The sequence below is a fragment of the Calliphora vicina genome, chromosome 5 (assembly GCF_958450345.1).
Source record: "Calliphora vicina chromosome 5, idCalVici1.1, whole genome shotgun sequence".
Taxonomy (NCBI): Eukaryota; Metazoa; Arthropoda; class Insecta; order Diptera; family Calliphoridae; genus Calliphora; species Calliphora vicina.
This window is the reverse complement of record NC_088784.1, coordinates 29,932,088-29,959,721: the sequence shown is the minus strand read 5'-3', so window position 1 is coordinate 29,959,721 and position 27,634 is coordinate 29,932,088. Positions and strand designations below refer to the sequence as shown.

The following is a 27,634-nucleotide window of genomic DNA, read 5'->3' as shown; positions in this document are numbered from 1 at the left end:
GTATTTATGTGCTTCTAGTTGTTTCTTCAAAAGCTTCATTCGTTCTTTCTTTTCAGTCTTCCACTGCTGCTGCTGCTTCTTTAGATTTCAGTTAGTTTTGTTCTTGTCTGACATTTCTTAGTACTTGTTGTACTTTTTCAGTTTTGTTTCAATTCTTTTTATACTTTGGCGTTTTTTAATGTAGTTTTTTATTTTAGTTTGTTTCTTTAACTTTTTTATTTTTTTTTATTGCGGTGGGTCGTTGGCCGACATTTATATGCTTTGGCCATATAAATTTTATTTTAAAACTCGGAAGTTTACTGTATGTTAAACTATACAGTAGGTTGCTGAAAAACGGGGCATTTCCTGCAAAAATAAATTTCTGCTTAGTTACTTATACGTTCTTTAAGAATCTTAAAATAGTTTTTAGATTTTTAGTTTCCAGGAAAAACTAAAATAAATAATAAAAACTAAAGAACATACATTCCGTTTTAATGAATGAAGACCCTGGCCTGACAATAAAGAAGCAGTTTGGAATTGAAATAATTTTTATTTGGCAACACAATCTCGTTGAATTGCTGCTCTAACATTTTGCTACGATTTGTCTGACTCATCCTTTTCAGATCAATTAGTTCTTAAAAATATAAGATTATGGAAGTAATTTGTAATGCAAAGAGATCAGTTTTTCAATATCCACAGAATTTTAACCCTTTAAGGAGCAAACTTTAAAAAGCTAACAAAAGTTGTCGAGTAACTTTTTTTAGGATAATTATGAGCCAATAATCTCTGAACAGCCATCAGAAACTAATTTGCAAATTCTATTTAGGAACCAGTTGCCAAATGGTGAAGAGTGCCTCAGGGCATTGTTGCCGGTTTAGGTGTAAAAAAAATAAGATGTAAACATTAATTATGATGCGATTTTATTGAAAAACTAATGAAAAAGATACAAAAAGTAAGAAAATGTGTTTTGCTTTGTACGACGATACTCATAAAAACAATTTTTGACATTTTAGCAGCATAAATAAAGATAGCATTTTGACCAGACACACTGTGTTTGTGACTTTTTGCATAGTTTGCATCATTTTTGTCCACCTTTTTTGCCTAACCAGATGGGAAATTGGTCGATATTTTAAAAACTGGATGTTTTGCTCTTTCGCCAACTTTTGAACTTCCTGGCTGTGGATCTTCTTGTGGAGTACCAACTGATCATGAGTCAAGGCGTATAATTTAATCCGCATCCTATCAGTTTTTTATATAACAAAAAAGTAAAAAAACTATGAAATATAACAGGCCGATAAATTTAGCCGCAACCTGCAACAGTGCCCTGAGGCACCCATTAGTTTTTCCGTTCTCAACACAAGTTTTGTTAATTGTTTAACATCTGTTATGTTGATCATTAGAAGATGTTTCAAGATTGTTAGGGTCACTTCAGAACTTCGAGACTGACAATTGCTACTCTCCAGATGGATGATAATACGTTTTCGGTATTTATGCATGGAACACATTGAAGACAGCAGGCTACCAACTGCAATCTGTCAAAATTAGAATACACACGTTTATATGAAGACGATTCTTTTGACGACAGCACAGCTACACGACCACACGATTACTTTTGCCGCTGTAGCCGAATTAAACTAATTTCTATTTCTGTCAACTACAAAGCAGAAATAGTGTTGCTAATATAATAAAAAATGTAAATCAAATGAGTGCTTAAAAAAAATATATTTTTTTAAATTAATTAAGAGAAGTTTTTGATAACCATATTGTTGTAAATTAATAACAGGTACATAATTAATTACAACCATATATATATGTTTACTCAAAATAATTGTTTAAATCTTAATTACTTTGGAATTTTGTACGGTTATTTTTATTAAAGTGGCACCACTGAATTATAAATCAGCTGTTTACTTTGTAGCTGTCGTCTTTAAAATAATTCAGTAGCTGCCACACGACTACAACTCCAGCCAGCAGAATTTGTGTTCGTGTAGTCGTGTAGCCTGCTGTCTTCAATGTGTACAATGCATTACTGCGAAAAAAAAGACAAATCAATTACAATCCACAAAGAATAAGTAATCATGGCTTTTTAATATTGACTGCTGAGAATTGTTTCTAAATTGATTCGAAATCTCTGGGTAACAGTACATAGTCACTTTCGGTAACCACCGTTCGATGTATTGTTCACAAGCAAGACAGTCTCACCAAATTGTTGCACATATCTACGCTTTTGCGGACACTTATTTTTATGAAATTATTAAAGTTTTATAATTTCTCTCATGGACCTTATAATACTTTTTGAGCATCACTTCACTTCATCACAATAGGTCCAGTCAATTATTGTTTTTGGAAAAAGAAAAAAACAGTGATCAGTAAGTGAATTCCGATTTAACCCAAGAATAAAGCTTTTCGCTATTATAATCTCGAATGAGGCCAATGACACACAGTGGGACAGAATCAATTATTTTTAGAAATAAATCTGGAATTTCTAAACGGCTTGTCCAAGTTATTAAAATGGACCCAACAAATGTTCCAGGGGTGGCGCTATAGGCGCTCAAAGTAAGGTACCTTCTACATGTAACATTTTTAAACACGTGCCATTTTCTTTGGTTTCCCATCCGATTTCAAAGATTTTTATATTTTTGGAAAGCACTCGGCAATGCCTTGAAAATTATCTCTTATAATTTCCATTCCTTGCTCGGCTATTTTAAAAAAATATGGGGCATACTTTTAGACCGAATGATTTTCTTTGTTAATTAGACAACTAAATTACCCATAATATACAAACGATTTCAGAGCAATATCAATTATGGATCCAAAAACGAACGATTTTCAATTTAAAAATTAAAAAAATAGTATATTTTTGCTGTTTTTTGGGCGAAAAAGTGACTTAACTTTTTTTTATTACAAAAAAACTTTCATTAACTACATATGTATAACAATTTTATGTTTTTCTAAGACATTTTTACTTAGAACATTCTGGTATGAAAAAACATGTCCAATTTTTCGAATATATCGCCACTACGCCCATCAAAATTTAAAATTTGGGCCACATGGTGTAAAATCCCAAAGTTGGGATCAGAAAACGGAAAGTAGCTTTGGAAACCTTGATGTGTTCCCTATTTATCCCCAACGTATTTTGCCAGCCCCGAAGGAAAGGCAAAATTGTAAAAAATAAAATTTTTGGGATTTTTGCTCCAATTTTTAGGAATTGCGAGATTGCCTTTTACCTTTTGACAAGTTTTTTTACACAAATTTAAAAAACATTGAAAATTTCATTGAGTTTTGTTAATAAATAATGATTTTATTACAGTTTACATATTTATTGAGTTTCTAAAACTTAAATTTGTATCCATATTTATACCGACCAATTTTTTTTTGTCTAGATATATTACTTTTTGCTCTTACAAACAAATTTTCAAGTCAATATCTAAATTAGATTGAAAAATATGCCACTTTAAATGTCCGTCCGTCCTTCAAAAATATTGCACTTTTTCATAAAGGTAATAAAATTTGTATACATTTTCTTAATATTTTATTCAACAACAAATTAATGGTTCTGACTAAGTCACCTTTTATATTAAAATATGAAAAAGATTCGTTTGCTCACAAAGAGTTTTTCGGTTCTATCAACAAAAATTTAGTTGATAAAGAAGAATTTCATTTGAAGCACATAAACTTTTTTTCCCCTTCTAAAATTTCTTAGATACAACTATAACATTCGGTCACTAAGGCAGAATCATTCGATTGACAAGAAATTCGGTTGCTACTACGAATCTGTTTTGTTGACAATCGAATGATTCGGTTGTACACATAGAATTTTTGGGTTCTAACAAAAGAATATCAGTTAATAAGGAAGAATTTCAGTTGAAGCTACCAAACTGTTGTTAACCTTTCTGCAATTTTGTAGCCCCAACTGTAATGTTTATTTCTCTGTTCTATACTTTTTATAAATTTTTATTAACATTGTTGAAATTCGTGTTGTTTACAGTTAAATAACAAATCAAATTCAATCCCTTGGATTTATGAGTGCCGACCACTACTTTTAAACATATAACACATTCAAATACCTTGAATACTATTACAATATGCTATTTTAGGTGTAATTTTTTTATTAACTTTTTTCTAATTCTAATTACTAACTGTCCGTCTAGACTATTGTTGTTTTCGTAACAACAGACTGAGTTTACTACAAAAAGCACTAAAAAAAGTAATTGTCATTTCTAATATTTTTTTTCCATAGCCATATCTTTAGATTTAACTTTAATTAAATATAATTAGCTACAGTTTACAGATCACTTAGTATTGAGGTTAGAAATGGCTAACAACTACTAAAATTTCTTTATTATTTTAAAGATTTTTTTTATTCCTAAAGACAAAACCCCACTACAGACATCAAGACACAATAAAAAAAAACTAAAGAAAATACCACTGCAAAATGTGCAGTGATTTGGAAATATTTTTCATGTCTTAAGGAATGAAAACAAACAGCAACAAAATCTCGGGTGATGATTAAAATATTGATATAAAAGAAACATAAAAATAGCAAATTAGACTTTAAATATAAGCAGAAAAATGGCGAAAAAAATATAAGAAGAAAAACATAAAAATATAATTAAAAAAGCAACAGCTAGATATTAATTTAAGTGCATGTTAAAAGATGAACAAGATACAATTTTTTACTTATTTTTTATATTTTTTGGTTTGAGTCATAAATTCATGGAAAACAAGTAAACAATTATCAACCCTGTTAAGGGTCTTCACAGTTTGCTATTCCAAAATGAACTAATTAATAAGCTGTTGCATTGTTTGTTTTTTTAAAGTCATTATTAATCGAATTGTGATGCCCTTTAATGTTTTTTAGTGCTTCTGTTTATAGCTTTTACATGGTTTCATGTTGGTATTTTCATTTTTAATAAGACAAATGATTTAATTTACGAGAATTTAAAGATAAAGGGTCTTTCTTTGTTATGCTTTATGTAGTGGTCTTTCATTAAGAACTGCTCAAATGAGTAATTAAACCTAAAACTTGCTGTTTATGAGTTGTAAATTGTGAAAATTTAAAAAGAATTATGTTTTTATTTAAAGAGGGATTAGTTGTGCTATTTTTAAGACATTAAATTACAGTCAGTTGCAAAAAATAGTTCGTGAGATCACATAAAAAAAATATTCTTGAAATAAACTGAGCAGGATGCAAGAAATAAAGACATCGACGATCATCGAATCATTCCCTCATTACATTAAGAGCAATACTTGCGTTTCATCCATTAAAAATGATATGCATAAAGAAAAACATTAATTTTAGGGACAACTCTGTGTTAAATGTATTGATCATGACGTTATTTGTTTAATTTAATTCCGAAAAAGTTTAATTCAAAGTTAAATTCAATTCCTGGTTTCAGGAATTTCTGTGCGAATTTACATTGATCTCCTTATTTGATTGTAAAAGGTATAATTTTTTGTCTATTAGATGTCGGTGTAGATCACTGATCTATGGCAGATTATAAAGAAAATTATACATGTTTTCAATGATACATCGTTGAATGTCAGACTCCTCGCATCTCTGAAAATTAGGATTCCATTAATCAATGATTGGTAATCACTTTCATATTGTCTATCTCTTAAGTGATCTTTAATAGATCACAAAGTATTAGATACATGTTTTTATATTCTACACCGCCATACTGGGGAGAGTATTATGCATTTGTACTGATGTTTGTAGCGCCTAAAAATATTAGTCTAGCACCTACCTTAATGTATACCGATCGACTCAGAATCACTTTCGATTAAACGATGTCCGTCCTTTGGCTGTCCATGTAAACCTTGTGCGCAAAGTACAGGTCGAGATTTTGAAGATATTTCGATCAAATTTGTCATATGCAGGGATTAAACTGGCACGACACATTATAGGGAAAACTCTTTCCGGCGGAATATAATATTTATAAATTCAAGTCAAACGTCAACAAACCCTTCTCTCTCTTTCCTCCTTCTCACAACTTTATTTCCTAACATCGACACAATGCACTGCATATATAGGGGTATCCCCTGAGTGTTGGTTATACAAAAAAAAATTGTAGGGTATTATTTGTCAGAAACTAAAATTATAAGGATATTTGATAAAAAATCTTTTCTTCCATCTCTGAACATTGAATAGAATCCAATTAATAGATGTTTTATTGGAAAAAAATTTAAATCGACCTTTTGGTCGCTTTTACTGTTCGAAAAATAGCTTTCTGGTTAAGTAGACTCGACGATCCATTGTGAACAAGCCAAGTGATTAAAAATTATCATTGAAAAGAGGCTGTGACAGAAAAATATGTTCCATATTCTTCTACATCATTCGCATCTCAATAATTTCTGTCAAAATCTTTGTACAAGACACCCAAGTGTTAAATAATAAAACACGTTGTGACTTCTCTCCGATCGTAGCAATTTAAAATGTATTTTTTAAGTAGATCACATTAGCCCAAGGTCCTCATAGCAGCCAGTGACCGAACATGATCGGTTATTTACTTGTAAATAACACAAATGTCATTGAAGTTCATAAAAGTTGTCAAATAAGAAATAAGGATGGCGCTTTCAATGTTATGCTAAAAATATGACCGAATAAAGACCTAATATTGAAATGGAAAAATGTCTAAATAAAGACCTACACAGAGAAAACAGATTCGTAGTAGCAACCGAATTTGTTGCCAATCGAATGTTTCGGTTGCACACATAGAATATTTTAGTTCTATCAACAGAAAGTCAATTGATAAAGAAGAATTTCGGTAAAAGCAACAAAACTATTGTTACCGCTTCTAAAACTCTGTTAAATTCGGCCACTAAGGTAGAATCATTCGATTGGCTACAAATTCGGTTGCTACTACTAATCAGTTTTCTCTGTGTACGATTAAGCTAAAATAAGACTGTAAAATGACAGACTGAAGCTAAGATATGTCTGAATAAAGGCTTTCAATTAAAGCTAAAATATTACCTTCAATTGAAGCTAAAGGATGACTGTATAAAGAGTTATGATTAAACCTAAAATATGACTGAATAAATACCTATGATTGAAGCTAAAATATGACTGCATAAAGACGTACGATTAAAGCTAAAATATTACCATCAATTAATGCTAAAGGATGACTGTATAAAGAGTTACGATTGAAGCTAAAATATGACTGAATTAATACCTATGATTGAAGCTAAAATATGTTGGTATAAAGTGCTTTGATTGAATGTAAAATGTGATTGCATAAAGATGTACGATTGAAGCTAATATATCACTGTGGGGCAGAATCAAAATTTTTTAGAAAAAAATCTGGAATTTCTAAACGGCTGGTCCGTATTCAAGTTTAAGTTATAAAAATGGGCTCTAAAAATACTAAAAAGTGCAATATTTTTAAAGGACTGAGTTATAAAGTATCACATTTTTGAATCTAATTGACATATTGACTTGAATTTTTTTTGTGAGACCAAAAATTAACTTATCTAAACAAAAAAATAATTAGTTCGGAATAAATGTGAATCAAATTGTTCCTAATATTTGCAATCCTATTAAACTTTTGATACAAATTTTAGTTTTAGAAAATCAATAAATATGTAAAATGTAATAAAATCTTTATTTATTAACAAAACTCAATGAAATTTTCAACGCTTCTTAAATTTGTCATTCTAAATAATAAAGTGTAAAAAAAAACTTGACAAAAGGTAAAAGAGAATCCCACAATTCCTAAAAATTGGAGCAAAAATCCCAAAAATGGTATTTTTTACAATTTTGTCCGTAGGGTCCACATTTCCTTTGGGGCTGGGAAAATACTTTGTGAATAAATAGGGAACACATCAATGTTTCCAAAGCTACTTTCCGTTTTCTCATCCCAGCTTTGGGATTTTAGAAAATGTGGCCCAATGTTGAAATTTTGTCAAATTCCGAAGAGCATAGCTGCGACATATTCGAAAAATAGAACATCTGTTTTACACCAAAATCTTCTCCATAAAGATAGCTTACAGAAAAACATAAAATTGTTATATGTTCTATAAATAAAAAAGAGTTAAACCCAAAAACAGCAAAAATCTACTTTAGAATTTTTATATTGAAAATTTATTTTTGGATTCATAATCGATATTGCTCTGAAGTCTTTTGTATATTGATGGTAATTTAATTGTCTAACTAACAAACAAATTTGAGTCCAGTGCGTCCAAAAGTACACCGTATATTTTACAAAAAGCGGACCAAGGTATGGAACATTTTTAAATTTCAATTTTGAAATTCCTATAACTCGTAAATTATTAGAGATAAATAGCACAAGACCTAGCCGAGCGCATTCCAAAAATATAAATAGGATGGGAATCAAAAAAATTGCACGTGTTTAAAAAAGTTGCATGTCGAAGGTACCCTACTTTGAGAAACCATATCGCCGCCCAGAAGCATTTGTTTTAATAACTTAAACTCGAATACTACTTGGCTACGCCCACGTCAAGAGATTTACGATTGAAGCTAAGATATGAATGAATAACATTATATACATATTCTAAGCTGACAAATGACTGTATAAAGACCTACCATGAAGTTAAAATATGACTGCATAAAATAAACCATAGATCCCTTATCACTTAATTTAAATCAATATTTTTAATATGAAACATCTTGACAGTTTAAATAAATAAATCCAGGGATTTAAATAAACATTATAATGAAAAAATCTTTATAGAATTTCCATGAAATTTCAAGGAAATTCTATATTTTTTCAGGCTTATCTATAAGATCACCCTGAATATAATAAAACCATCAGCATGATCATTACCAGAGCAATTCAACAAATAGTAAAAAAATATGTACTAAACAATGGCAATAAAAGAAAACAGAAAAAAATATGTATATTTACAAGTTGAAACTAAAGTCATTGTAGCTATCCACGATCAAAAAAGACTACAAATATGTACTCTGTAGTAAAACACAGTAGCAATTGATAGATTTATTATGTTGCGCTTCAATGATGACGACAATGTTTTGTTTTGTTGCTTGTTGATGATGATCAGATCTTGTATTGTCTGCTTTTTGTTTTATATATGAACTTCATATGAAAATAGACAATATCAGCAACAGCAGCAACATTCGAATTGACAGCAACAAAAATGCGTTAAGGAATGTTGTTTTATAGTGATGTTACATGTGCCACTTCACAGTTGTAAAAAAAACGAGTAAAATACAAAAAGCACTACATTGTTAATGAATTTATTGTAAAAAAAATGGAAAAAAGAGAACCAAAAAATAAAGATCTAAAAGAAATATACAAAAAGAGTCATTATCGAAAAATAAATAAAATAAAACATGGCATGTTGTAGAGTGTTAAACATTTTCAATTTGATTTGATGGTTTATAATTTATGGACTCCAAAATGGAAGAAAAAAAAATAATTGAAAATTTAACACACCTACTTAGAGTTAAAGAGTTTTTTGTATACTTAAATGACTATACAAATGAAATATGTTTAGGAAGGATATTCGTCCTTCTTTCAAATGCCTATTCAAATCTGGAAAAAAAAGTTCTGCCACTGCTTACTCATTGTATCAATTCATCTTGTAAAACACTAGGTGTCATTTTTGGAGTCATGGAAATATAACCATATACGGACACACTACTGGGAGACCCGAGTCTCCCAGTTTTGCTCAAAGTCTTGCACTTTTTTTATGGGCCCCCAAAGATTTGGGACCTCGGTGTTATTTTTGCAAAAAAGATATCATTTTCTCAGGCTCGTATCTTGTAAACAGTTCGGAATTTTGATTAACTCTCTGAGGCAAAGTTGTACTTTTTATAACCTTCATATATATATGTAAGTTTGTCGTTCCGTTTGTAATTTCTACATTTTTCATTTTCGACCCTATAAAGTATATATATTCTGGATCCTTATAGATATCGGAGTCGATTAAGCCATGTCCGTCTGTCTGTCTGTTGAAATCAACTTTCCGATGCCCCCAAATTGCCTACATATACGACTCATACATCAATATCTCCGGAATTCTTCCGTCTCGGTTGCTATTTAAAATCGAGAAAATCGGTCCAGAAATGGCTGAGATATAAGGAAAAAACCAGGATAACCTCTATTTTTGACCTATTTTTATACCCTTCACCATGAGTGGCAAGGGTATATATAAGTTTGTCATTCCGTTTGTAATTTCTATATTTTTCATTTGCGACCCCATAAAGTACATATGTATATTCTGGATCGTTATAGATAGCGGAGTCGATATAGCCATGTCCATCTGTCCGTCTGTGTGTTGAAATCAAGTTTCCAAATCCCCTAAATAACTTACAAACATGATTGATACAAAATCTCCGAAATTCTTCCGGCTCTGTTGCTATTTAAAATCGAGAAAATTGGTCCACAAATGGCTGAAATATAAGGAAAAAACTAGGACAACCTCGATTTTTGACCTATATCTGGATTACAAGTCATTAATATAGACAGTGATAGATATTTCAAAGACCTTTGCAACGACGTATATTAGACCATAGTAAGTTGGACATACAATGGGTCAAAATCGGAAACAAATTTTTTTAACCAGAATTTTTTTTTCATCAAAAATTTTTTTTGTCATAAATTCTTTTTCCAAAAAAATTAATTAAAGAATTTAAAAAAAAAAAATGTTTAAAAAACTTTTTTTTAAAAAAAATTAAAAAAAAATTACCTATATCTGGATTACTAAAGGACCCTAAGTCAATATAGACAATATGGATATCTAATGATAAATAATTCTAAGATCTTTGCAATAACGTATATAGTAAGTTGGACCTACAATGAGTCAAAATCGGAAAAAATATTGTTTAACCCGAATTTTTTCACCAAATGTTTTTTTAATTTAAAATTTTTTTTTTTTAAATTTGAAAAAAAAAAATAAATTATTGTGATAGATATTTCAAAGATCTTTGCAATGACGTATATAAGACCATAGTAAGTTGGACTTACAATGGGTCAAAATCGGAAAAAATATTTTTTAATCCGAATTTTTTTTTTCACCCAAAGTTTTTTTTCGCTAAATGTTAAAAAAAATTGAAAAAACAAAAAAAAAATTTTAAATTTAAATTTTTTTTTTAAATTTTAAAATTATAAAAATTCAATTCGAAAATTTTTTTTCCCAAAAATGAAAAAACAAATTTGGAAAAAAAATAAATTTTGTTTAATTAAAAATATTTAAAATTTGGTGAAGGGTATATAAAATTCGGCCGAATATAGCTCTTTTACTTGTTTTTTTTTTGGTATTTTATCATGTAGTGGTGTCCGTATATGGCTATTTTTTTTCTTATTGCAGATTCTGTGGACTCATTACCGAACTAGTCCCTTACAACAAAACTTCATTTCCTACCACATATGTACTTCTCTTTCATACCACGCACATTTCAAGATAAACACTTTATAACAAAATTTTCACATTAAAAAATATGCACAACACAATTTAGTAATTTAAAAATTTTGCGAACATGTAAAAAAAATAGTTTGACCTTTTAAGGAAATTTACAAATAAGTAGCTTCCAAAGAGACCACAACAAAACATATAGTTACCAGAAAAAAAAACTAACAAATTTCAATATTTATTGCATTTAAAAGTTGCAACTGGGGAGTTCCTTTCAATTTGGGTGTGTCCAAGAAAAACAAAATCAACTATATGACTCATTTTAATTATTTTCTTTACAACAAACTGAGACCCTTAAATTGTTCAACAACTATTTTTAATTTATGAAAAGAAAAGACAAATGACAGCAAAAAAAGATACATACTCTTCGAGTTTTGTTTAACTTGGCAGCAGCTATGCATGAGTTAAATATGAAATTTCCTTCTCAGTTATTTTTAAAACAAAAAAATGTACACAATTTTGTATAGATCACACAGTGTAACACTTTATGATCCCCAGGAGCGTTCTCATCCATATATGCAAACATGCCTACAAAACATGTACACCACCATTCATCCATCCACTCAATTCTAGCCAAAACCAACACTTCTTTTATGTACATTTATCAAAAACAGCGAAATTGTGACAAAAAGAATAAAATATAAAATTAATTTACATAGGAGACATGAACACCGCACGTTTTCACTTTTACTTCAACACAAGCTATATTTAGTATTGGAATAAATAATAAATTAAAATGGTGCTTCATATTACATGCCCAAAAATATGTATGTACTCGTAATAATAAAAAAGTTTTCAATTTATGGCTTTTTTATTGTAGAACTTTTTAAATTTGTGCTAAAATTTCAATTTATTTAAATTTTGCTGAAATTTGTTTGGTGGAAGTGGGCTAGTATAACACCCTAGAGCACAAAGAGATCATAGAACTTGGATTATACTATTATGTTAAGCATTTTCTTTCTCTATTGTAATCTGACCAGTTATTAATAGTGATTTTTGTTTACTTCTTGATACTTTTTATATATTTTGTAGATATTCATTTTATTAACAAGTTAATATCCAAATATGGTGGCTATGAGGAGTTATTGGCCCTGGAGAGACCGGTTCTACTTATATAACTTTATATGCAAGGGATATGTCATGATTGAATCTAAAATATGACTGTATAACGATGTACGATTGAAGCCAATATATGACTGTTAAAAACCTACGACCTACGAGATAACGGTTCTACTTTTATCTCTTTATATGCAAGGGATTTGTCAGTTTATGATTGTGTTAGGAACTAATCTAAACGAACTCGTTCTATTTGATTACAAAATTGGATCAGAATGAATTTATTATATTTTTAAACTAATTTTATTAATAACCTCCTCTTATAACCCTCCTTTATAAAAGAGGGATCAACATTCGGTATCAGAACAGTTACCGAAAGTCTTTCGAGGACAAGATTTGTGACGATGTTTTAAATGTTGTAATTTTGAAGGCAAAATAAGCGAAAACTAAAATTATGTGGGGACATTTTGAGCGACAAATTATTTTATTTAGTTTGATCTTCGTTAATGAAAATACTCGTATGAGTGACAAATGATCGAACATTGCTTTCTATTAAAGGTATTCTATGATAAATATACCTTACCCTACTATAGTGTGTTATGCGTTTGTGCTGATGTTTGTAACGCCCAAAAATATTAGTCTGTCACCCACCTCAGAGTACCGATCGATCACTTTCCGAAAATTACTTTAACGAGCCTAAATCTTAAAAATGTTAGTATCCACGTAAAATTCAACAGAAATAAGTTTCATATAAATCACGATGACGATCGGTGTATAATTGGTCATAGCTCGCATGTAAGGCCCACTTCCGAAAATTACTTTAACGTAGCTCCTATATAAGGCCCACTTCCGAAAATCACTCACGAAAAAGAATACTATATACTCTGTGTAGGGTATTATATGGTCGGGCTAGACCGTCTATACTTTCTCACTTGTTTTTATTAGCTTCTTGTCAAATTTATTTAACGACAACATGAGCAACAATGTATCTGATTTTGAACCTAAGATAAGCTCTCTCGAACTCTCTTAATAACAAAATAAGTAACATTGTCTCAAATTATTGAGTGTATGACTTAAAAAATCGAGATTTTTTCAAATTTTTAACTTATATTATGAAAAATTTCTACAATATAAAGTTATACAAAGTATTTTCCATTGTTAGCTATGACCTTTTCCCATCTTTCTGGCAACATATTCCGAGCCAAAATAAATTCTCATCTTTTGAGGCCAAGATCTAATAAAGCCAATATCGGACACTCTTTCAAAGTGAAGTGTATCCCAGAGAGAGTATTCTGCATCGATCGAAACAAATACTAGTCGGACGGTGCACAGTCTGGACTATAAAGCGGGTGAATCAAAACTTTTCAACCACTTCATTCTAAATTCTTTTAACAAGTATTACAACATGTGGCCTATTGTTTTCATGATATAGTATTACTGTTTCATGTCTGGCCGCATATTCTGGACGTTTTTCGGCCAATGCTCGCTTCAAACGAATCAGTTGCATTCGGTACAGGTTCACTGTGATGGTCTGGTCAGATTTCAGCAGCTCATAATTGATAGGACCCTTTTGCTCCCATCAAATACAGAGAATAAACTTAGCGCCATGGATATTTCGCATTGGTGTCGATTCGGCTGGTTGGCCGGGCTTCACATAAGATCTCTTATGCTTCGGATTATTGTAATGGATCCATTCTTTATCGCAAGTAATGATTCGGTGTAAAAATGATTTTCTTTTATAGCGTCCAAACATCATTTCGGACATGCAAACTCATCTTTCAAGGTCTCCCGGCTTCAATTCGTATGGTACCTCAATTGCCCTGCTTTTGGTTTTGATTTGATTTGAAATTATTGCTTGATAGCTCCCAATGATTTTGAAAGCTCTTGAGTGGAGTAATGCCTCCAATTCATTGTCTTCAAACTATTTTGGCTGTTATGGGCCATATTTGTCTTCCCGGTCAAAATCACCACTTCTGAACCATCAAAAACCAACGCACGTTGAAACCGATGAAATACATTTACCATAAGCTTTTACAATTTAAAGAAGTAAAGCAAAACTTCCCGCACTTGACGCTTTGTTGGCACAAAATTCGACATCACTTAATAATTAAGTGAGAATAAATGACAGCTATGTATCCTTTAAAATTACATATAAGTTATTAAAAGCAAATACCACGTTCAAAAGATACGCAATATATTATAAATCCCGCATTTTTAAGTCATACACCTACTATGTAACGATAAAGAGCAGAAAATCTATTAATACCATTGGTTTGAAAGAAACTTTTTTGACAACATGAGCGACAACATTTTAAAGATTGTGTGAAGGCGACAATATTCCGAAGGCTGTTGTGTTCTCTAAAAATCTTGCCGATGACTAGTAGAAGTCCCTTACTATAAAGAAAAGCTTAAAACCCTCATTGTATAGTCCTGCAAAGCGGAATTTGAATATATCGAGTGGCTCGTGCTACCTCACTGCTGTATTCGTTTCGGATAACACACCAGTCATCCATTGTAATGCTGAAGTTTTACAGCTTTATTTTATTGTCATTTCCTCATCCGGAATAAGTTGTAGATTCTCATTTATCACTTCTTTAGAGATGTATTTGCCAAGAAAGTCTTTAGAATACATCACCAGGTATTCGATTACTCTGTTACCTTGGTATATCTCATCATAGTCAAATGACCTTATATGATCATTGTAGGTGAATAAAAATACTTTGTGTTTTTATATATCAAAAAATATTAAGTTTTCATTTTCTTAATTAATTTTATTAATCATATTAGTTTTCAATAATTTTCATTATAATTTTCAATATTCTACAACAAACAATAAAATTTTGTAATTTTGAAATAAAACCAGAATATTGTATTTTATTTTAAAATAATATAAATATAATCTCTACAAATTTTGGCGATAAGTTTTCATTTTCTTAATTAATTTTATTAATCATATTAGTTTTCAATAATTTTCATTATAATTTTCAATATTCTACAACAAACAATAAAATTTTGTAATTTTGAAATAAAATCATAACTACCTTGTTAAAGGGTCGATTCCAAGGATATGCTAAGCATTATTTAGCTTAAGGTACTCTATTACAGCTCGATCTTTTTTCAGCACTACCTTATCGAAATTAATTATCGCCTTAGAGTATCTTTCTCTAAGAAAGTATTTTTGAATTATATTTATCTTACATTTTCGCCTTCTATTGATCGTTTGACTTGGCAGGAAGTTGTTTGGAAGCATTTGCAATTTGGACTGTATGCAACGGTTTTCATTTCACAATTACAATCGACTCTTTAGCCGATCACTGGACATTCAGGATCTCGGTACTGCAACCAATAATCTTACATGCGAAAAAAGGGATTGAGGTGAATGTAAGGAATTACATTTTGATGTGTTGATGTTAAAGTTAATTATTTGAACAGTTCTAACATTTCTGCCGTTGTCTTTCTTAGTTCGATCCCAGAAGATCAAGTTGTCATGAGAGATCGGTTTAGTTTAGCTGTGTACTACTATAAATAATCCTGTGGTTTTAAATTTGAAAGCATTTTCTTTGAATTAAACAAATTATACTAATTATTTCTTTTATTTTTAATTGTATTTTCAGTTCTGGGAAATTATCTCCGAAGAGCACGGTATTGACTGTAATGGTGTCTACATGGGAGATAGTGATTTGCAATTAGAACGTATCAGTGTATATTACAATGAAGCTTCAGGTAATTATAACTCACATAAACAGATAAAAACAAAATAATTATACAGCTGTTAGAAAATTGCTATACTGTATGTAATATACAAACATCATTGAATACCCCTATTGTGGAAACTAGACTAATTCGTTGAAGATTTTGGATTACAAAAGCTTGGTGATTGCAATCTCCTAAATCTAAATAAATTCCTACATATTTATCTACATAAATACACAAATAGCCATAACAGCAATAGGAGTGAGTGGAGTTCGGGTAGTAAATAGTTTGTAGCGTCAGTAATCATTATTACTGTAAACCACTTATAATTCTTAATGACCACAATATTGCTGACGAAGAAGACGAAATAAAAATCAAACCACTCAGCGCGTCATCCACAACATTCCAGCACGCTTGTAATTTGCAATTTGTATATAATTTTCTTCTACGACTATGAATACTAGCAGTTATAGTATATTTAAGTTTTATGATGAATCACATTTTAGTATGCGATTTGTTTATTTTTTTTATTTCTTTATTACACGCCCATTACAATTTGTGTATTCCTATAAACTGATAGTTATGTTTATATTACTGGACATTCATACATATAACTTACTTACAAAGCTGGCTGAAATGTCCGAAAGAAAGATAGAAAGAAGCCTCTTCGCTAATGGTCACTGTCAGAAAAGATATTCAAGAGTACATACGCGCTTGAAGAAAATAAAAAAATTTCCTTAATCGTTTTAAAAGTCACGTCAAATCTGTGTGCTTAAATTGCAATAAATAGTTGCAAAGACTACTTACTACTAAAGAAAGACACTTCTTCTTCTTCTTTATGGAGTGCTTACAATTTGTGGGTGCCTTCAAGCCGTCCACAGCAGGTGTCAACAAACAAGACATATGACGACGACTACAATCAATAATCGTTTTCAACATCATTGCGGATTTTTTTTGTTTTTTTTTTGTATTTGTTTTAATAGTGTAATCCGTTGCTAGCTTTGTGGCAGGGAAAATGGAAATACTGTGGGGACTTTTAGCGTTATGGGATTGTATATAGTTAAGAGTATTATTGGAAATATTCATGGATTTATTTTAATCGAATAGAGTCACTGATATATAAGAAAGTGATCATATTTTACACAAGACTCGGAATAAGCATCTAAAGAAATCTGAATCTGATTAATGAAGATGTCAGTTTACCAATCGTCCAGATACTCGTTTACACAAACATGTAGAATCGATACTTAATGAGATTGATGTACTAGATCAAGACTAAATGCAAATACTAGATAGATCCTGTCGTATTCTGACATACAGGTATTTGATATGCGATGAATTTCGATAGATTTCAAGTATCATTTTTTAAACAATTGTCGAAAAAATATAGAATATTTATGTTTTCGATTTAAAAAATCACCATAATATTATAATTTGAATTAAATTATATCGAAATGAATAAAATTTAAAACAAACAAAATAATTTTACTTTTCAAATTTTTTTAGTAACAAAAAAAGTGGTGTATGTGAGCTCTAGTTTCAAAAATTATGATTTCTGAACATACAATTAGCTTAATTCAGAAAAAAAACTATTTATATATATTTAGAAATGGTTTTAAAAAACATTGCGTTGAAATAAAAATATAAATTTCAGGTTGCGAAACCGCTTATCGCTTTTAATCATAACACTCTTGGCCCACCGTTTCGAAAATCATGCATTTATGTTCTGCACGGTGGTCAAAAGTGGCGACTAGTGTTGCAGTTATTCGCTGACCATTACAAGAACAAAATTTAAATTATTTAAATCCTAGAAAAGTTTTATCAATAACAATATAACATCCTCTATTAAAGGTAAAATTTCCAAAGTCACATTACCATTTTTCAACATTCAAGTACCAAAAAACTTCTACTATAACATTCGAAGAATATATTGAATATGTGGAATAAATAATTCAATATTATATGAACAAATGCTTGATAAAATCATACTCAGATATAAATCAAAGAAATTATGATCCTAGGAATGATCTATGGAATGATAAATTGATATAAATTTGTGTTTCAAGCTAAAAGGTCAATGTCGTGGCACAGGATGCGATATCCCCAAACATAATTTTATTAAAACTAGATGGCCAAGAGTCACAAAAAGGGTAAAAGGAAACCAAAAGTATTTAAGAATTTATTTTGGGGAATGAAAAAATATATTTGGCATACAAGTTGGACACAAAATTTTAAAAATTTTAGAATCTTTATGGGTAGGAGGTGTTCGGTCTCTTTTTATCCAAAAAAAAAATTTGCTTCTAATTTTCAAAATTTTTTTAATGTTTGAAAGTTTATTGAATTAAGCATAAATTAATACAAAAACAACAAAAATGAATTTAACAGTTTTTACGTAATATTTTAATATAACAATATGAATGTCGTGGTGCTATTATTTTGACCGCAGCTGTATGTATGTCTTAACAAATTAAGAGCTGAAAATTCACAGAGAAGGTTAATAACTGTTTCTTGCTTTCCACGGTCCCGGCAGCTGCTTTAGTAACTGTTGAAAGAATGTTCAAGTTTGCTTGCATGCTTAACAATTACTCACTGATCCGTTAACATTGTCATTAGCATCCTTAAGCTTTCTATTAAACTGCTTCTCATCATATACAGGCTACATTTTTCAGACAGCCTTGTATGTTTCCAATTTGGTATATCTATTGTCAAATTTCTGAAGATCGTGTTTCAAAATGTTTCTTTTAATAGTCCCAATCACTAATGCGACAGATACTGCATGTGACACATTTAAGAATTATCATTCTCTGAAAAAACAAGCTTGCGTGTGCTATTTATTTCTTATAATTTCCAAGTTATAGGCATTTTAAAATTTTGCCATACTTTGATCCGCTTTTTTAAAAATATATGGCGAACTTTTGGACCGAATGGAATCCAATTTTTTTGTTAGTTATACAACTAAATTACTATAAATATACAAAACATTTCAGAGCAATATCAGTTATATATCCAAAAATAAACGATTTTGAATATAAAAATTCTAAAAATAGTGGATTTTTGTTGTTTTGTGAGCGAAAAGATGACTTAACTCTTTTTTTATTAAAAAGAAAAAATTTTCTTTAAGAACATATAACAATTTTATGTTTTTCTGTAAGTTATCTATACGGAGAAGATTTTGATATAAAAAACAAGTCCTATTTTTTCGAATATGTCGCCCCTACGCCCTTCAGAATTTGACCTAAAATCCCAAAACTGGGATCAGAAAACAGAAAGCATGTTTGGAAACCTTGATGTGTTCTCTATTTTTCCCAAAATATTTTCCCAGGCCCGAAAGAAATGTGGACCCTATAGGCAAAATTGTAAACAAATTTTGTAAATGTAATTTTTGTAATTTTCGCTCCAATTTTTTGGAATTGCGGGATTCCCTTTGACTTTTTGACAAGTTTTTTTAAACTTTGTTATTTATAATGACAAATTTTAAAATCGTTTAAAATTTCATTGAGTTTTGTAAATAAATAAAGATTTTATTACATTTTACATATTTATTGAGTTTCTAAAACTAAAATTTGTATCAAAATTTTAATTGGATTGCAAATATTAGGAACAATTTGATCCACATTTATTCCGAACTATTTTTTTGTTTAGATAAGTTAATTTTTGGTCTTACAAAAAAAATTTCAAGTCAATATCTCAATTAGATTCAAAAATATGACACTTTAAAACTCCGTTCTTCAAAAATATTGCACTTTATCATACTAAAATTGGCTGCGCCCACATCAAATTCTATCTCGACGGACTAGCCGTTTTGAAATGCCAGATTTATTTCCAAAAAAATGTTTGATATTTCCCAATATGTGTTGGAAGGTAGTCCATGACATATAAAGACAGCATTTCCTTAAACTTACTAATTAATTTAAATGACATGGTTTACGATTTAAGTTCACAATGAAGATCGCCAATATCTCGACATGAGACTAGTCCCATATCCGTGTTATTTAGAAGGTTGATAACTTGGTATTTATTGTAAATAGAACCACTTTTTCTTTGATTACCTCCTAACTGTTGCCCAATTTCTGAGCATTTCCAACGCACTGGTCATCGTTCTTATTCATCAATAACTATTTACATGAAATCTGACAAAATTCACGTTCTTAAGAGACACAGCTTTCGATTCTGTAATGACAAAGATTGTTCTGAGTAGTTAATGATCAGAGTTCAAGGATTAAACCATTTGACTTTGTCTTAGGAAGTTTGTAAAGAGATGGATTAACTCCAAGTCCAAAAGTAGGTACTTATTGCGGAATACATGATCCTTTAAAGTACTGGGTATTTCTAACCTCAAGATAGATACTAATTCACTTCACATTGATGCTTTTACAGATCTTTCACATTACGTTTAGTTAATTTTGTTTTATGACAAGTTATCATCTACACAGTAACGGGAAACAAGGACTAAAACTGATCCTATCCAGATAAAAAGCCTGTTTCAGAAACACAAACGGAAAACTATTTTTAAATTTTTTGATGAAAAACACACAAAAATTATTAAAATTGTTTTCCGCTTGTGTTTCTGAATCAGACAGTAAGTTGGTTGGTAGTGCTTTAAACTTAAAAGTGGACTAAACTTTTTAACATATTTCCAGAAATATCTTTCAAACTCTACAAAACATTGCTACACATTCCAGCATACCAACATTAAGTTTCCCACACTTTCCCTTCCAGCAAATACTTGCAATTGACCGCATTATTAACATTTACTTATATGCTGCTACCCCATCCAAACATTCAAACTTCTTTCGCTTGCGTTTAACTGTTGACTCAATCTCTGGCCAAGATGTTGTGTTACTGTAGCTTTATTTCATTGTATAAAGTAAGTATTCCTTGTTTGGAATGGAGGCATGCACGTCATACACAAAAGCTGTTCGTTCTTTAACTTCTTTATTTTATTTTATATCATTTCATTTCGTTACGAACTTCCTTCCATTTTTGTCATTCGCTATTAAACGCATGCGCGCGTGCCGTGCATTTCAACCAGGTTTATTGTGTTGATTTTAGCCAAGAGTGTTGATGGCTGGTAGGTATGATTTATTGAAATTGATATGATGTGAAATTCATAAACAAAAAAGCAGCTAACTAAAATAAATGCCAGCAACAAACAATTAAAAACAGCCACTACTGCTGCTGTTGTCTTTAAAAACAGCGATTTTTTTGGGTTAATGACATAAAATGTTTAATATACTATTTTTTGGAAAAATAAATAAATAATAAAATTCTTAGCAATTTTTACAATGTTTCCCTTAATTGGCAGTTAGCTTAAACTGAAAATAAATTAATAAATAATAAATTGAATGGCTGTTGAAAGTTAAAAGGAAATACTTATGTATGTGACTGTAGAAGACTTGCAGGCGATTTTCAAACAGCTGCATAAAGTTAGTAACATGATTTAAACACTTGAGGGAAAATTTAAATTCAAATTGTACGGTTACTTTAATTATTATTCTGTTATTGTTTTTAGCTGTAACCCGTTCCTCTGGTGGCAAATATGTGCCACGTGCCATTCTATTGGATTTGGAACCCGGTACCATGGAAGCTGTGCGTTCTGGTGCCTATGGCCAACTCTTCCGTCCCGACAACTTTGTATTTGGTCAATCAGGTGCCGGCAATAACTGGGCCAAGGGCCACTACACCGAAGGTGCCGAGTTGGTGGACAATGTTTTGGATGTGGTGCGCAAGGAGTGTGAAAATTGTGATTGTTTGCAAGTAAGTTAAAGAGAAAAGAAGTTTATTGGCATAACATTTGTATTAATCTTATAATTTTTATTAAATTCTAGGGTTTCCAATTGACCCATTCTTTGGGTGGTGGTACCGGCTCTGGCATGGGTACCTTATTGATCTCCAAAATACGTGAAGAATATCCTGATCGTATAATGAACACCTATTCGGTGGTGCCTTCGCCCAAGGTATCGGATACCGTCGTAGAACCCTACAATGCTACCCTGTCCATACATCAATTGGTGGAGAATACCGATGAAACGTATTGCATTGACAATGAAGCCTTGTATGACATTTGCTTCCGCACTTTGAAGGTCTCCAATCCCAGTTATGGTGATTTGAACCATTTGGTCTCCTTGACCATGTCGGGTGTCACCACCTGTTTGCGTTTCCCAGGCCAGCTAAATGCCGATTTGCGTAAATTGGCCGTAAATATGGTGCCCTTCCCGCGTTTGCATTTCTTTATGCCTGGCTTTGCCCCCTTAACCTCTAGAGGCAGCCAGATATACAGAGCCTTGACGGTACCCGAATTGACTCAACAAATGTTTGATGCCAAAAACATGATGGCTGCCTGTGATCCTCGCCATGGTCGTTATCTGACAGTGGCCGCAGTATTCCGTGGTCGCATGTCCATGAAGGAAGTCGACGAACAAATGTTGGCTGTACAAAACAAGAACAGCTCTTACTTTGTGGAATGGATTCCAAACAATGTCAAGACTGCTGTCTGTGACATACCACCCAAGGGCCTTAAGATGTCCTCAACCTTCATAGGTAACACCACCGCCATCCAAGAACTATTCAAACGTATCTCCGAACAATTCTCTGCCATGTTCAGGCGTAAGGCTTTCTTGCATTGGTATACTGGCGAGGGCATGGATGAAATGGAATTCACCGAAGCCGAAAGCAACATGAACGATCTGGTGTCCGAGTATCAGCAATACCAAGAAGCGACTGCCGACGATGACTTTGATCCTGAGGTGCATCAAGAAGAGATTGAGGGTGATTGCATTTAATCAACAAGTCAGAGAAATGTCGAGGAGTGTGCCTTGGAGATACGTTTGCAAAGAGAACGTCAGGTGGCAGTTGAGACAGCCTTGGGTTGTGAACAGGAAATACGTTCACTGTTAAATACTCTCAAATGCTTTCTCTGAAACTCTCTTTGCTTAAGCCACTAACTATCTTCTATCCACACGCAAAGCACACTAACTTATAAGTAAACATATTCCCAAACACACTCTCTCACTTTGCCGAAAAGAAAACCAGAAACTCATGTCAAAACTCACGTTTAAAACGAAATCTTAGTTGTGTACTCATTTAATTTTAAACAAAACGGAAATGTTCCAATTTTTCTCAATAAAAAAAAAATTAAGTTCTTAAGCTTCTTATAAGAGAAAACAACAGCTTATGAAAAGAAAAAGATTGTAATACATTATGCTCTTAAATTTAAGATTTTTTTATCATCATTATTATTAAACAACATAAAAATAAAATTTAATTTGTAGTAGAAACTAATTGGTCGAAATCCACTCTCTCTCACAAAAAACAAACTACTCATTTACTCTTAATTTTTTACTGTAACAGCTGATAAAAGCACCTCTTCAGAGGCATTTCTCTGTCTTTACTACTCATTACACTCTCATGCTCACACTTAACCATTATCATCACACATCCAAGATGAATTTAAGCAAGGTGACCTCAGCTAAATATCAAACTCCATATTAAAAAATTGACAAAATAAATCCAAGAAGCTGTCTGTCACCTTATTGAATTCACCCTAAACTCATTATTCATCATTCTTCATCTATCACTTTGTCTCTCATTTTTATATTTGTAGACTTTTAAGTATTAAAACCATAAAAAACAAAAGAAATTTTAAATCATTTTCTTCACTTCTCCCTAAAACACCAAAATCATTAACTAAGACTGACCATTATTAAAAACATTAAAACAATTTTAACAATTCCTTTTAGTTCTCTCGTTTTGTATTATTAAATTAATTCCTAATTTTCGTCTTTATTTTTCAAGTTTCTTTTTTTTTTATTTAAATGTGGCAATAATTTTTTTTAACAGCTTTTATCCAAAGATTGCAATGTTTGTTTTTAAAAAAAATTCTTCTTTTTCATTTTGTAATTTTTAATACATATAATTAAATTTATTCTATTCTAATTAATTTTTCATTATAATTATGTAATTTTGAACATTAAATTAACATCATTTTATAATATTATATCTCTTATAGTTCTCGTTTCATTATTTTTATATTACATGCAATTAAAATTTAATTATCTTTTTTAAACATAAGCAAATTGTGTAATTTCTCTTTTTTTGGATATGAAATAATTGTATCAAAATAAAATTTTGTTAAAAAATTAATAAATTGATTTTTTTTGTAGAAATTTTAATTGAATTTTAAAAACGGGGGTTTATTTCCTTTAAATGAAGAAACAGAAATAACACTTTCACTTATAGTTGAATTTAACTGTTAAAATTGCATTGTATAAAAGACTTAATTTATTTTAACTCCTAAATTTTTCCAAATACTCAAAATCTTTTTTTAAGTCGCTAGTTGTTGAATATATTAGTTCTTATGTGTGGATTTTTAACTTCATTTAATGTTAAACTGAGCTGATCTTCTAAAATTTGCGAGTCACTATCAATATATTCTAAATCAGATGAACTTTCATTTAGCACGGGACTATTTAACCCAGATATGCCGACTGTACTACATGTAGTTATTGTTTACAGGATTCGTCACGTTTATTAAAATACCATTTTTTTGCACACACTTAGTACTCACCTATACCTCATGGGGGATTGTGTAAACGCATTATTTTTTGCTACTATTTTTGAGTTATTGAATTTTTAATTTTTGAAATTTTCATAATGCCCTTATTCAGTCATTATGGACATATCTCGTTTGTACGGAAAGTAAAATTTTGTACATTTACAAGTGAATAAATACTATATTTTTTTGGAATTTATATTTATGAAGAGTAGCTTGATTGTTATATGTATGAATGTTTCATTATTGCGTTTTAGTTTTGTTGTTTTGATCCCAATGTCCTACTTAAAACGACTTTTAAATTTTTAAAAAACAATAATTGCACTGTTTTTATACCCTTCACCTTCGTGAGAAGGGTATATATAAGTTTGTCATTCCGTTTGTAATTTCTACATTTTTCATTTCCGACCCTTCGGGATCTTCGGGATCCAAATCTTTAATAATTCTGTCAGACATGCTTTCGAGAATTTTGCTATTTAAAATCAGCAAAATCGGTCCACAAATGGATGAGATATGAGGAAAAAACCAAGACAACCTCGATTTTTGACCTATATCTGGATTACTAAGAGATTAATATAGACAATATGGATATCTAATGATAGATATTTCAAAGTCATTTGCAACGACGTATATAAGACCATAGTAAGTTGGACCTACAATGGGTCAAAATCGGTAAAAAAATTTTTAACCCGAATTTTTTTTTCACCAAAAAAAATTTAAAAAACAAAAAAAAAAAAATTAAAATTTAAAAAAAAAAATATTAAAATTTAAAAAAAAAAATTTAAATTTAAATAGCAATCGAAAAAAGTTTAAAAAAAAATGAAAAAACAACAAAAAAAAATTTAATTTTGTTTACCTAAAAATATTAAAAATTTTGAAGTATAACTTGGTGAAGGGTATATAAGATTCGGAACAGCCGAATATACCACTCTTACTTGTTTATTTCTCATTTGCTTCCAAAACAATATAAAAGTACTTTTAAAATGATCAAGCTCAAGTAATCGGCATATCTGGGTTAAAAAAAGAAACCGTTATACGAAGGTACATCACACACGCCAGTACGAGAAAATTCTCGAAGGCAAAAAAACAAAAACGAGCCGATTGCCCTTAAGAAATAATGACAATGACGCGCGAGTTGTTAATTAACCCAGGCCTACTTTGAGACTGCGCCTTGGTCTTGATATTTAACTTGTTAATGGCATTTAACATGAAATCATAACATAATAGTGTTGTTTAAATAATCGCTAGTTATTAAAGTTAATCGCAAAATCTTAAAATAAATAAAAAAAATATTCGATTTTGTCGAATAACTCAAAAACCGTCCTTTTGTAAAAACTGGTTTAAAAAAACCGGAAAATTGGAAAAAACCCGGTCGGCATCTTCCATGCTTGTACAGACACAACGAAATTCAGTAACCAAATTGAAATTGATGGTGAAGAGTTCCCATATAATTTATCAGGCTTACCTTGGTTTGATTGATGGTTTTTTTCCACAAAATATATTGCTTAGTAATCACATGAAATTCACTTTTTCAATTTTCTCTTTATGTCACGTGGTAGTCTGCTATCAATGGCTATCAAAAACAATTTAAATAACGCAGCTTGTTCAAATTTTGACAGGAATCAATTGACAGATGACTGTTGACAGGTGCAGAGTTGTCCTTTCAGATAAGAGCCCTAGTATGTTTTCGAATTTCAGACCCTGTGTGACTTCAAAAGACAGATATGGCTAGATCGACTCAAGACTCAAAAAATATATACATACATATTATGTATATGAGTAATTTTAACGAAATTAAAAAAAACAGTTGGAATTTTAAAAATGTTCTTTATTTGATCACAAATAGAAATTTTAACGTTATTTTAGTTAGGAATGAATCCCGAAATGAGTAAATTTTATACCCACCACCAAAAATTTGGGTTACAGTGAATGCCACTTAAAATCGTACACCATCGTAGTCAAATTTTATTCATTAGTTTTAGAAAGTTGATGTTTTGGAAATATTTTAAAATGCTATTTTTATATTGTGTGTGCTATTACCTATCAGAAAATTGGGTATAATTTGAATTGCCCTTATCCACAAATAAAAAAATTGGGTAAGACTGTCAGAGCCCAGAATATCAACGCTTCATTTAAAATCGTAAAGGCACTAAAAAATAGCAAATGATACTCTACAAAGTATTAGGATTATTTAATATTAACATTTTTTTTAATTTTTAAAGTTTTAATTATAATTTAATATAATTGTACGAATTTAAGTGAAATGTGAATTTTGTGAGTTTCATTAATTTTCATCAATATTTTTTTAACGAATTGAGGTTTTGTTAACTTTTTTGTTGAAATACATATTTATTGTTCCAATTAATAAAATGACTTTTAATTTTTTATATAATCACCTATTACTGCCTGTATAATTTCATAATATTTAAAAAAAATATGTTGTACGATTTTGAGTGACACTCACTGCATATATTAAGTTTGTCATTCCGTTAGTAATATATCGAAATTTTATGTATTTGTCACGATAGGACCTCTATAAATTTCTTCCCGGAATATAGTTCTATGGCTCATAGAATGCCTATAGAATAGCAGTATCCTTACCAAATTCATCAAAATAAAATTTCCATGTAAAAAGAAATCCAGAAACGATTGCTTTTCGGCACAGCCGAATATAACACTCTTAAGCTACGTTTCCGCATACACCGTAATCGGCACCGAAAACGAAATTCCATACATTTGCACCGAAAAAAGTTATAAACCGAACGCCGATCACGGTGTATGCGGAAACGTAGCTTTACTTGTTAATAACTCGGAATTTATCCAACAGATTTTTTTACTTTTATATCTATTTATACCCAGACCACCATAATGGGGTGGGTTAGTGCTGATGTTTATATCGTGTAAAAATATGTATTGTACCAACACCAATCATCACTTTCAGGATGTCTTTCCTTCCGTCCATGT

The 27,634-nt window shown here is 30.6% G+C and overlaps 1 protein-coding gene across 1 annotated transcript in view; it reads left to right on the top strand.

Moving 5' to 3' along the window:
* The window catches only part of betaTub60D (beta-Tubulin at 60D), a 49,084-nt gene extending 24,819 nt beyond the window's left edge, over positions 1-24,265 (top strand). The window contains exons 2-4 of the mRNA XM_065511917.1: positions 16,041-16,149; positions 21,632-21,876; positions 21,948-24,265. Coding sequence (XP_065367989.1) covers positions 16,041-16,149; positions 21,632-21,876; positions 21,948-22,901 — 1,308 coding nt within the window. The 3' untranslated portion in view covers positions 22,902-24,265. The remainder of the gene's footprint in view (positions 1-16,040; positions 16,150-21,631; positions 21,877-21,947) is intronic.
* The last annotated feature ends 3,369 nt before the right edge of the window (positions 24,266-27,634 follow it).